The 13029-nt window shown below is 38.8% G+C and overlaps 2 protein-coding genes across 7 annotated transcripts in view; one reads left to right on the forward strand and one right to left on the reverse strand.

The window, feature by feature from the left end:
- Nucleotides 1–5754, reverse strand: part of frmd3 (FERM domain containing 3) — a 40866-nt gene extending 35112 nt beyond the window's left edge. For 3 of the 4 annotated variants that reach the window (XM_088295667.1, XM_088295658.1, XM_088295647.1), the window contains exon 1: nucleotides 5401–5754. In XM_088295667.1, the coding sequence (XP_088151793.1) occupies nucleotides 5401–5511 (111 nt within the window). In that variant the 5' untranslated portion in view covers nucleotides 5512–5754. The remainder of the gene's footprint in view (nucleotides 1–5400) is intronic. The other variant, XM_088295676.1, reaches the window with a different exon arrangement.
- Nucleotides 1000–12188, forward strand: LOC148344274 (gluconokinase-like). 3 transcript variants are annotated; one of them, XM_088295705.1, is made up of 6 exons: nucleotides 1000–1102; nucleotides 5414–6537; nucleotides 8899–8929; nucleotides 9016–9102; nucleotides 10321–10364; nucleotides 11393–12188. In XM_088295705.1, the coding sequence occupies exons 4-6, from the start codon at nucleotides 9073–9075 to the stop codon at nucleotides 11700–11702; spliced, it is 384 nt and encodes a 127-aa protein (XP_088151831.1). In that variant the 5' UTR covers nucleotides 1000–1102; nucleotides 5414–6537; nucleotides 8899–8929; nucleotides 9016–9072; the 3' UTR covers nucleotides 11703–12188. The 3 variants fall into 3 exon arrangements, with proteins under 3 accessions (XP_088151831.1, XP_088151816.1, XP_088151824.1); XM_088295690.1 differs by having other exon boundaries at nucleotides 1006–1102; nucleotides 11333–12188; XM_088295698.1 differs by lacking the exons at nucleotides 1000–1102; nucleotides 5414–6537 and adding an exon at nucleotides 7835–7930 and having other exon boundaries at nucleotides 11333–12188.
- The last annotated feature ends 841 nt before the right edge of the window (nucleotides 12189–13029 follow it).

Consider the following 13029-nt stretch of genomic DNA (forward strand, 5'->3'; position numbering starts at 1 on the left):
GAAGTTGTAAATAATTTCATCTCCAAAACTGGGACGGTGAAAAAAAAAATTGGGGAACCACTGGCCTATAGGGTGAATCTTGGCTCTTTTCTTGAGGGGAGGACTGAGGGTGGGTTGTTCATCACATGACACATTGGCTGTGCTATGACCTTGTCCCTGTGTGGGAAAGGTAAATTACCTCATCATCACTTCAAATAATAGAGGCACACACACACGCACGCACACAGTTCAAATGCATACACACTGAGAGTGAGTTCATGGCTGGGCACACTGGCTAATAAGCTTAGAGTTAGCCATAAATTATCCGTTTATGGGGCAGGAGTAGTTTCTATTCTAATGGAGAGCCATCCATTCCTCTTGCATGGCTTGCCAATACACTCAAACACAGAGATGCACACACACGCATACACACAGACGCAAAATGATTTTCCGATGTCGGAGGTAATATGTGATGCGCCTTTTACACTGCACACAAAAGTTGACGTTTTTCTGCTTTTTGACCCTCTTTGTCATAGCCATTTAAACGGAACATCAACATGGGGAGGACAATGCCAACCTGTTCATTTTCCGCTTTCCTAGGTCTTGTCTGAGGCTGCTTTTCAGGTGGATGTCCGATACACTGGTCAGCATTTTCCCGCATTTTCCGCCTCAATGTTATGTTTACGTATGGACAAATTTAACTTTATTATACTTTTAATATCAGCAGGTCCTTTCATACTGCTTGAGAAAATTTGCATTTGTGTTAAAGGGTAGAATCTTAGCGAGTTCCCAAAAACAGTAATATTAAAGCAAGCTGGCTGATGTGTCACAGTTCTACACAAATGACAAGCCAAATAATGAACACATAAATTGATAGCTTTATTGAGCACATTTGTAAAGGCAAAGTCTTTGTACAGCTCTTCTCGTGGCTCTCATTGGCGTACTTAATGTCGTGTGATACGAGTAAGGTGATTACCTCCAACATCCAAGTTGAACTTCAGAAATCCCCGAATATCATTATGCTTGACAATTATTTGGAGCCAATCACATGCTTCTTGTTTAGGTCAATAGGGATCAACAGGGATTAGTCAACAACCAATCATGGCTCAGCTTCAGAAAACAGGTGAGATGTGTTTGGTCGTTCCCTGAGTTGTGAGCACCTATGATGTCATTTTCAATTTTCAGTAAGTGTAAAAATGGCTGCCCCCAGAGATGGTTAAAAACAGGTGGATTTTGCTGCTTCAACTCAAATTCCACAAACTAGTGAAGGTGCATAGAAAATTGAAAATAATAATTTCGGGGGTTGACTTCCCCTTTAAGATATCAGCCCTTGCACTCTAATAGTTTAATCCAATTTCTCGCTCATGTTTGCGTCGTAAACGCATACTCAAGAGACCACTGCACAACAATAAATTTCTCAGAGTCCGCTGTTTGTAAGTCTATGTTTGAGGAAAATACACATATTTGTTCTATTGAAACTACTGAAAGAGCACTGACAAATTCCAAATTTAAATATAAAATGAAAAATGGTCAAAATGCCAAAATAGGTCCAGGTTTTAACTTTTCAAGAAGACTACATCACACCTAAATTCCCTTCATAATCCTTCTACTCTGTAACCCATTTCCCGTGCCTTTATTTTATCACCCCACAAAGGTAAAAGTCAGAAAATAGATCAGCATCAAAGAGACAGCGGGCGAGTATGACAGGAATAGAAACAGTCCAGTCATTTTTAACTTTCTCCACACAATTTTGAGAACTGCGTCGCTGCTGCTTATACTATCAAAAGCCGCCTCACACACACACACATACACAGTTTCATAAAAGGCAAATGAAGTGGGAAAACGATCCCAACATAGTAAACTACTTTGCTGTAATAGATGAATGATGTATTGATAAGGTGACCTGCAGGATGCCTGCAAGTGCTACAGCCCACAAATAGAATATAAGCTCTTTACCATACCATAAAACTATATAACACGTCTATCTGCTTGGAACAGTGCTTGTAATAACACCTGTGCTCACATACAGTTTACAAACTAATTGACAAGCACATACACACAACACCGACGTGATATTTGATTTAGTATCTGGCAGGTCACAGTGAAAAAAAATAAGTACATGAAAGAAAGAAGTCATATAATGACAACAATTGTGTTATGAGAATGAAGTAAGTATATATATATATATATATATATATATATATATTAGGGCTGTCAAAATTAAAGCGTTAACTCGGGTGATTAATCCAAATTCTTTTAACTCATTAAAATATTTTAACTCAGTTAACTCAGTTTGATTTACTTCAAAAATAATTTGCATACTTTGCAAATATTGCACTATATTAGCTGTACATCTTTAGCAAGTCTCAGAACAAAACACCGTGTTCAAGTTACCACTGGGCCTTGCAAACCAACACTGCTGGAGTGTGACGCTTGTGGGCGGTTTTGATAAATGTCTTGAAGAAAAATCCCTCTAAAGATGTCTCCATTTAGATCATATTCAAGAATCAAAGAAAGCTATTAGAACAGTCTTTGAATTAAATTCATATTTAGTGATTTTCAATTCCAAGATATTATTCAAGTGAATATCTGTTACAAGCTTTGCAAAAAATTGTAGTTGAAAACTGTGATTAATCGCGATTAATCCTAGAATTTTTTTGTGATTAATTAGTTAAAAAAAATTACTCACTTGACAGCACTAATATATGTATATATATATATATATATATATATATATATATATACGTGTGTGTGTGTGTGTATTTATATGGAGGACGGACAGACAAAATAGGGTACAGTGCCCATCTCTGGTCATTTTACAATGCCTTCTTGAAAATTGCATTTGTCTCATATTACAAATTTTCTCTCGTAACTCCACCTTATTCTTTTTTAATAATTTGTCTTTGTCTGACCCTCACCATGCAAAAGCCTCAGCGACAGCTGACGGGTGTCAGCTGCATGAGGAACACTGATCTCTCTTAATTATACATGATGTGTCACAGACACGCCAGGGGACGGGACCGAGAGAGCAGTGAAAAAAAGATAGGTAGAGCAAGAGACTGTGAGAAAAGGTGCTATGGCAAGAGGTTAAAAAGGGAAAAGAGGTAAGGGAAGAGAATGATGTAATAAAGACGGGATGGAGAAGGGGAAGCGTGCATTCACAAGGAGGTGAGGTCAACCGGTTATTGATCTCCATTTGTCTCTCCTGTCATACATGCATGACAGGACCGATAGTGTGTTACATGCCGTAGCACCGCACACACACAACGATCAGTCGTAAACTTCAATAACCAATAGATTCTTTTGTTTCGTGTCTAACCTGAAAATACAAAATGAAAAACATCTGCCCTTTCACCCACTGTTCCTCTCAACAAAACTATTGGTTAACGAATTACAAAATATAGAAGGACACCTGATTTCTAACACTATATTGCTAAGTAAAGACACTCAACAAATAAATATCTTATGGAACACGTAAGAAAGGGAAACTAGTATTTAAAGTTTGGGCATAATGAGGCATTGTGGGAAACTTCCACTTCACATTCTCATCTGAGGGAGTGAAATCATGCATGTGTCGCATCATTCGTGTAAATTAACAGTAATGGAGGAAGGATAGATTTGTGTTAAGGTAGAAATAGAGTCACTATTTAGAGTTTGTTTTTGCTAATAAAAAAGGAAGAATAAAAAGGTTGTAGGTTGCTGACAACAGGGCATTTTTTTAGCTTCAATAACTTGTTTAAAAAAAATAATAATAATAAAAATGTAAAAAAAAAACTGCTGTATCCATTCAAGCTTCAGTCGTCAACATGTCGCCCGCAGACATCTAAAGCCTGTTTCGAACTCTGTTTGGAGCCAAAAAAGAAGCACCAATCAGCCTCTCTGTGGAAGCTAACTGCATGTTGTGAATGAGTTCCCTGTGCAGTATTAAACAATCTCACAGCACATGGTCAAATGTGTCTTCAACAACAATTCCAGTAGACCCTCTGCAATTTTGTGTTCAACACGATTAGGTGCAGTTCTTAGCGTGACGCAGTACAGTTATGACACCACTGAATTTGACAGCACACACCCACATAATGTTTTCTGCAATAAAGGACTCAAAGGCAGTCATTAAAATACATCTTTGTACCACACAACATTCTACTGACGTCTGCAATGTGGGGGCCAACCGACCCACATTATGGAAAGAAAGGAGAAATTAAACCAGTAATGAGCAAGAAAAGTGCTGCTGCTTTTGTGAGTGACTTAGAGCAGGAGGCACAAGAGGTCATGAAATATGCACAGCGGTGCACAGAACAAGCACACGGCACACTGGCAACACAAAGCCATTAAACAGTACACTCTGGAAAAGAAAGAAAAGAAAAGAGAAATAAAAGCAGTCACCTAGAAGTGCAGGACAATTTCCACATACTTCAAACGCCTCTAAAGTCACCAAAAACGTTTTCCTTTTTGTTTGCGCTAATACGTTGGGATAAAGTGAACAAATACTCAATGTTACCAACTTAGTGACTTTACTGAGCCACTCTGTTGACTATTTTTTCCAAAAACTAACTATTTTTCTGACACTACCCCCCAGCTCCTCTCCCACCAATATAGTAAAACATTTACCGACATTTTATTGTGGCCAACCAAAATGGGAATGCATTCAAATCAGCATCTTGACATGCCAAACTTGTGAAGTGGCTGGGTTATCAAATTGAAGGGGAAGCGCTCACTCAAACAGATTCGGACACATTTGTGAGCAATTGAACTTTGGTGGACAATCTGGAAAAATGGGGACAAAAACGGCATGTAAAGTTTATACTTTTGGTTTGTATATTTTAGTTATTATTTAATTTTGTATATACATAATTCCCTGACAATGTCAAGCAAAAGTGAACGATGTCATACTTACTCACAAATGCAGAATTGTTCAGACAGCTATCTGAAGCTGAAGCTCTGTGTATTGAATCCAATGTGAAGCATTAAAACATTGTAGTTATTTTTTTTTAATTGGAGCCTAATTATGATCCAACAATAAAGCATCATGCACATGCAGACATTTGGACTGCTGGGTCGTGCACTGTGGCTGATGGCAGCCCATAATAATAATTATGATTAAAACAAAAAATATTATAAGACTGATTACTGTCAATACCTCGTCCACCACACCCATGGAGCTCCATCATCGCTGTACTTAGAGGCAAACTTCTCACCTAACTTCTCTCAACACACATGCATTTAAGCACATACACAAAAATAATTATTTTGCCTTGGGGTGCTTATTTGATGTAATTATGCATTTTTGAGGCAGCATGTGCATTGCGCTACACCAGCGTCAAACAACACGTTATGTAAAACTACACCGGTACGCAATGAGCATGTGTGCAAAAGCTTGCTCTCCCTCCATCTGCTCTACTCATTGTGATGATTCCTCCCTACCTGGATGCTGCAGGAGATCTCCGAGTCGTCCAGCAGGCGGATGGTGCACGGGATCTCCTGGTGGTTCTCCAGGGAGCGGATGCTGGGGCTGCGGAAGCGGAGCATTTTCATCCTCGTGTGAGGCTCTGACGCAAAGCTCCACGCGGCATGTCAGCGCATCTGAAGCTGTTGAGATGGATGAATGGACGGATGCAGGAGGAGGAGGAAGAGCAGGATGGACAGATGGTGCACGTCTGCTGCCCACAGCTGCAGCACAGACCGCATGGAGTCAGCCTCTCTCTGTCTCTCTCTCTCTCTCTCTTCATGGGCTCCCTTTCTCTCCCTCTCTTTCTCTCCCGCACTCTCTCTCTGTAGATCCAATTTAAAGGGCCCCTGCACACATGACGTCACATTGACGTGTTCAGAATAAAATTGGGCAAATGGTCACTTCATTAGAATATGACAAGATTGAATAATAAAGTATTTCTGATTTTATTACAGTTTTTTGGGGGGGGAAAGACATGTTAAGAAAACAGGAAATTCAATAGTTAAACAAATGAGTTGCAACATTGGGAAAATAACATCTAATTTGTAAGAAAAAAATCATGTTTTAGGATACTTTTTTAAAATACATTTTTCTGTCTCGAAATAATTAATTTGACCAGAATAAAAGTATGCATAAGAAAATAATTTAAATGATCAAAATGAAATATTTAACTTTTCTTGAAACATATTCTGATGAAATACGTCACTTCCGGCTGATCCGACTGCACGTGGTTTCCAAATTCTAGAGAGACGATTCGCAGGCTAGGTTCTTCGACGCCGTCAAAGGCTCCTCCTCTTGTAGTGTCCGTCGACTGCATGAACCGTTGCAAATTTGTACTGGATTAATGTGACTTTGGACACCGCGTGCTATCGTGTCGGATACCCAGATATCCAACCAAAGTGCATGCCTTTTATTTTAAAAGTGCCATACAGCACGCGCTTTCGGCGTATAACCATAATGCACAGGATAAAAAAAATTACAGTGGCGGCTGGCTTGACCTCGTCTTTGCTTTTTTTTGCATCTGGATAATTTGGACACTGTCCCTTTAATTGTCAAATGGAGTGATGACGTTTTGTTTGGTGATGTAATCTTCCCAATGGTGCTGGTGCCAGGTCTGTGTTTTACTTTTAACAACTAACTTGTTTAGCTCGGTGACGGTGTGAATGAACTAAGTGATTGGTTGTGCCCTGCGACTGACGGGCGAACAGTCGAGAGCGAAGTCCACGTTTCGCCCTGCAGTCAGGCCAGCCTCCACTCGCAAAGACGAAGTCGAGCCAGCCGCCACTGTTATTTTTAATACTGTGCAACACGGTGCATTACAGTAATGTGCCGAAAGCGCTTGCTGTTGGCCACCTTCAAAATAAAAGCTGTGGAACTCAAGTATACGCGTCAGTAGTTTGGATTTAAAATAATGTTATTAAACTTCTTTGTTCACACAGGGGGAATGCAAACTGACTCAGAATTGCACCAAGAAATGTTCCGAATTGAGATAGAAAGAAAAATTAATGTTCACTGTTCATCAATGGCTGATATTACAACTGATTTAAAAAAAAAAATAAAACTTAAATTTTCGTTATCCCGCAACCAGACCAGTGCTGTGGCACACTAGGCCATCCCAGGTATCCAACCAAGGTACTTTCATCAAAATCTGATGTGGCATTTCAAAATAAAAGCCAGGAGAAATATAGAAAATTTGACCTGTACACCAGATTTCGAAAAATCATAAAAAATAAAGTTTCCGTTATCCCGCAACCAGACCAGCGCTGGGGAACACTATGCCACCCCACATATCCAACCAAAGTACTTTCTTTAAAATCTGATGTGGCATTTCAAAATATAAGTCCAAAGAAATCTCAACTTTTGACCAATACATCAGATTATGAAAAATCATGAAAAATTAAGTTTTCGTTATCCCGTAACCAGACCACTCGCACACTCCGCCACCCCAGGTATCCAATTAAAGTCCTTTGAATGAAATGTCATGTGGCATTTCAAAAGAAAATGCAGAAGAAATCTCAACTTTCGGGTGTAACTGTCAAATTTTGAAATTTCTTCTGCGTTTTATTTTGAAATGGCACATCAGATTTCATTCAAAGGACTTTGGTTGGATACCTGGGGTGGCCTAGCGTGCCTGCCCCAGCCCTTGGCTGGTTGCGGGTTAACGAAAACTGAATTTGTATTGATTTTTTTTTTAATCGGTTGTAATGTCAGCCACACTTAATTTCTCTCTCTGTCTCAATTCAGAACGTTTCTTGGTGCAATTCTGAGACATTTTGCATTCCCCCTGTGTGAACAGAGACGTTTAATAACAATATTTTAAATCCAAACCACTGACATGCAATCAGGAGTTTGTTAGATTTTATTTTGAAGATGACCAACAGCACGACGGTTTCGGCGCATTACCGTAATGCACCGTGATGCACAGTATGAAATATAACAGTGGCGGCTGGCTCGACTTCGTTTTTGCGAGTGGAGGCTGGCCTGACTGCAGTCCTTTCGCCCGAGGTCAGTTCGACTTAGTTTCAACTGGCCCGAACAGGATAATGGATGGATGTTCAGAGACACACAATAAATAGATATACAGTAAATACACTCGATACTTTTTTTTTTAGTGATAACACTTTAAAATATTCTTTCAATACATGCTATCGTGTTGTTAACTGTGGAGAAGCGTTACACTGGGGACGGGCAACTTAAATGCAGGAAGGGCACAATTTCTTATCAGTGCTACCAGGGGGCAACAGAAGACGACGCACTTTCAAACAAGAAACCAACATTAAGTGCAAGAACTAATGTTGTATATTTCATCACAAAAATACACGCACTCAAAATTCTAATATTGTTGAGATACTATGTATGTATAGCATATTATTCCAAAGCCGCAATAAATAGAAGAACCAGTGCAAGCGCGACGATGACATGTCATATCTAGTGGTGATTGGTGATATTACAACCAATGATGTGAAAACCGCAGTCAACCATAAGTCACATATATATATATATATATATATATATATATATATAATCATGATGTACAAATATTCTTCTGGGGTGTAAAATGTATGCTTGTGTATCCACTTTTGCTCCAGCAGGATGATCTACATCATCATGGGAGTGTCAGGTTGTGGCAAGTATGGGAAAGTGGCATAATTACCAACTCACACATTATTTATGTAAAAGTAGAAGTATTGATTCAACTCATTTAATTTAAGTAAACTGGTTTATATAGTTAAACTCTGTAACATGACAATTACTTCATAAATTGTGTAACAAATGTAGAAGCGTTTGGGTGTAAAACTGGAAACCATTTCACATAACTCACTCAAATTTTTCTCGTCAAAAAGCCAAAGAGTAAAACCAGTGAATCGTGAACTGACGTCTTTCCAGTCTTGAACCACCGAAATTTTGTGCGGCTTTAGAGGCATCCACAGTAGTACATAGATATTAACTGCTCTGTTGTGTTACTCATGCAGAAGCGCTCTGGGGGCCTTCCTATCGGAAAAGGTGATTAAAGCCTTCACTCCGGCATTTAATCTCAGGTGATTTTTGACATCATCACCTGAATTTGTGTGTGTGTGTTGATGAATCAGCTGGGATGGCCGCTGCACGAGGGCGACAGCTTCCACCCTGAGGAGAATGTGGCCAAGATGGCTCGCGGAGAAGCACTCACTGACCAGGTCAGTTGGCATCTTGTCAGCACGATGCTCACTGTTTACAAATATAGTTGAGTCAACGTTTTTTTTTTTTTTTTTTTTTCATTTTCAATACGGTTGGGGCAAAAATATCAGCTTTGTGATGTATTTTATTGTTACGGATCCTTGTGGTGTATTTACAGTTAAAAGCAATAACATTAAGTTTAAAAAAAAAAAAAAATCTGGGGACATCAATGACTGGAATTTTTTCACTATCTCTGGTTGGGCTCTGTCCCTCTCCCACTTAGAGGAATGTAAACATGGACATCTGATGACAACGTTTGGCAGCATTTCCAATGTTAGCAATGTGCCATGGCTGCCCCTGGTAAGCCTCTGTCACACCTGTGCTTTCAAGTGCAACTTGTACCGGCACTGTGCTGCACAGGTTCTCTTTTTCAAACAACCAAAGCAATGATTAGCCAGTTTTTGGCAACATGTTGGATGAGTGTCAGGCTTTCTTGTATTACTATCACACTTGGCTGCAGGCAAGAAGGCAAGCGTGCTTTGAGGTGGACATGGGACAAAATGTGCTTCCTCTTATCTGTTTTCTGTTGACTACATGACAACCGTGCTCTGTCCGTTTTGCTTTTTCTTTGACTTTGTGTAATGCTACTCAAAAAGACGTGCATTGTTTTTGTTTTGTGAGAGTCTTAATGTGAAGTTGTTTTTTTTAACTCCAAGACCTTATTTGAAAAAAAGTATATTCTTATAATGTCTAGATGGATGTTTTGTTTTTCATTATTTCCACCTTAAATTAACTAGTTTGTGGTTCTGATATTAATATGATTAAATTATAATATATCACTGTATAACTAAATGAACATTTGTTAAAAATGTTTTTAATCTCATTTTAACAATAATCTAGTAACTATATTAGTATTAACATCATTTTACATTATTTGAAATTACGTAAGATTTTTTTACTGTTTCCATAATTTTCACTTTAATATTGTAATTTTTACTGTTATTGATAAACAGTAATAATCATAACTATTTATCGTGCTTTTCAAGGGGCCCATGGATGCTTTCATTATTTTTTGTGATTATTCAAGTATTATCATTGTAAGTTTTGCATGTATGTGAATGTGCTCATTTACCAGAAAAAAAGGGGCTTGAGGTTGTAACTTTAGGACTATTTAAATGTTTTTCATGCAAACATCCATGATTGTTAAAAGTAAAATATATTTTTACTTTTCTCTTCAGGATAGATTTCCTTGGCTTCTGAGACTACATGACGTCATTGAAAGGTGTGACTAAACTGGCACCCACCCACACTCACACAATGATGAAGGGCAGGGGATTTAGTAATCAAAAGCATGAAATTATCATCGAAAGATCAAAACCATTTTGCCATTTTTTTGGGGGGCGGGGCCATTTGCAAGAGAGAGAGAGGCCAATGAAAATTGAAAGTAGCTGAAAGTGTGCCACCATATCGCCTGCAACATCAAAGACTTTTAGTCTGGTTGTCTTCGCTCATCCCTGACTTTCTTCCACCTTTCCTCTTCACGGTCTGAATTACTGAATGTTTGCGCAAGCAAACGAGGCAAAATTGGCAGAAAATGTTTCTCAGTAATGTTTGTTTGCCTCTTGCACTGACACTTCCAATTCCAACACCTCAAACTTCATTTCGCGCTTGCTTGCTCTCCCAAGTTGTCCATGTTGAAATCCGTCAGTGCTTTCTTAAGCGCAAAACCCTTTTTAAGTACGACAGTTTCCGCCTCTTGCAAAACTCTTGTTCGTGTGAGTCAACGTGCAGTTTGGAATCTTGGGCCTCAGATCTCAGGCCCGTTATCATGCTGGTGATAAGGATAGAAGAGTGCTTCCATTTTAGAGAGTCTTGAAAATCTGCTATAACAAATGAATATGGTTGCTTGTTTTATCATTTAATACTATTAGTTACGCTATAAACAGAACAGTGCAAAAGTTATTTAGGACACTGCCATCTTAGCATAAGAAGGCATTACAACAGTGGAACCTCAGAACTCCAATGAAATCACACAATTTGGCATCTGATGAAAATGTTTGAAAAATTTGCGTGACAACTTCACATAAAAAAAAAGCAGTTCAGTGAGAATCAAAGGGATTAAACCCACACTTGTGTGCTCTGCTTTGTCTTTTTTTAGCGCTTATTTGAAAGGATGAATTAAATGTCCGTTTTTTTTTTTTAATTGTTAAATTTGATCAAACTGTTCAATGTGTACGTCCTTCATTGCAGTGAAAGATGTTCCCACTCTAATGCACTGGTGGCCTGCTCTGCCCTCAAACGCCTCTACAGAATCATCCTCCTCCACGGCGCCAAAGCCCTGCCCTCCTCCACCTCCACCTCCTCCCCTCCACTTCCCCACTCCCTTCCCGATGTCTTCTTTCTCTTTTTGCACGGAGATTATGAGGTCATCCGCCGGCGGATGGTGGACCGCAAGGGACATTTCATGAAGGCAGACCTTCTGGATTCCCAGTTTGATATCCTGGAGCTCCCCGTGGAAGGGCAAGAAGAGAACGTTCTACGTCTGGATGTAAGCAGGAGCTTCCCTGACATGGCTGAGGAGGTGGAGAAGCACATCAACAGCCTGAAGTCTCCAAGGTGAAGATTGAAGAGCCATTCAAATGGATATCACTACCGTTGATATTATTGTACCTAAAGTTGTGATCAACTTCTTTTTATTCAGACACTTACTCACGCCTGTCAAACATTCACTCAGCAACTATGTCATGTTTTTTTTACTTGTCTTCAAACCTCATCCCAAATAACTGGAGAGAAAAAAATCCCTAAGGCCAAATTTCTTATCTCTCCTAACCAGACACTGGGGATGCACACACACACACACACACCCCCACACACACGCACCCCCACGTGCACACACGCACATACACGCACACACAGACACACGCGCACACTCCTGTACAATACTGAAGATCACGCAACGTACACACTGCTTGTCAAGTGAATCACATACACACATTATGATGATCCACATAAATTAAATTTTTAGCCTCCACTAATTGTAATTTAGAAAAAAAGACTGAAATGACACTTGGATTGCTATACATATTTGTATTAAAAATTAACCTGACGTGTGTCTGCTCTCCAGTGTTTGCTGTTGAGCATTACAAGGCAGAAGAAGGTTGCTTTTATTACCTTGTATGGGAAAACTGGCATTGATATATAATAGTACCAAAAGACAATATAATATTACAACAGAATAGATCCATTGTACATGCTATCGCTGTGGTTCTCAACTGAAAAAAAAAAGTTAGCTCTTCAAGTACTACTAACATTAAAATACAGTGCCATTGTAGGCCTAGGTGATCATAAAAACGAGGCAGATGTTTTATTCCCCAATAATATATTTAATATCATCACCTATTATAACATTATGCAGAGGTTGACGGTGAACACTGCACTTAGTTAAACCATTTTATTAAAATTGCTTCAACAATGCGTTGATTAAAATGTTATGCATTTTAATGTTAAAGCACTCATTTGCAAATCTATTAATCTTTAGTTATATGCAACCGAACTGTTTTCGAGCGTGATTACTTTGCAAACCACTAGAGGGAGCCCAAGCACCAACTAACGGTCACATATCGACGAGGGTATTACTGAAATCCATTGTAACATTCCTGAAGTGGTTGTTTACAAAACTACTTGAACTAAGTTGAAAACAACTAAAGCCAAGTACTACACTCACAAAGACACAATAATTATAATTCCATATGTGAGTGTGTTGTAAATAATGTACCTGTTGTACTTGTTATGCATCCTTAAAATATACCTTGTGATACATTTGGCTGATGCTCTATGAGGTAAAAATAAATGACAAATAATTAATGGAATAATATAAAATAAAAATACATAATATCAAAAAATGACACAAATAAAATAAGTACAGTAAATGTACAATATAAATAAAT

Source organism: Idiotropiscis lumnitzeri, chromosome 1 (assembly GCF_059441095.1).
Source record: "Idiotropiscis lumnitzeri isolate Australia: NSW breed Sydney's pygmy pipehorse chromosome 1, RoL_Ilum_1.0, whole genome shotgun sequence".
NCBI lineage: Eukaryota > Metazoa > Chordata > Actinopteri > Syngnathiformes > Syngnathidae > Idiotropiscis > Idiotropiscis lumnitzeri.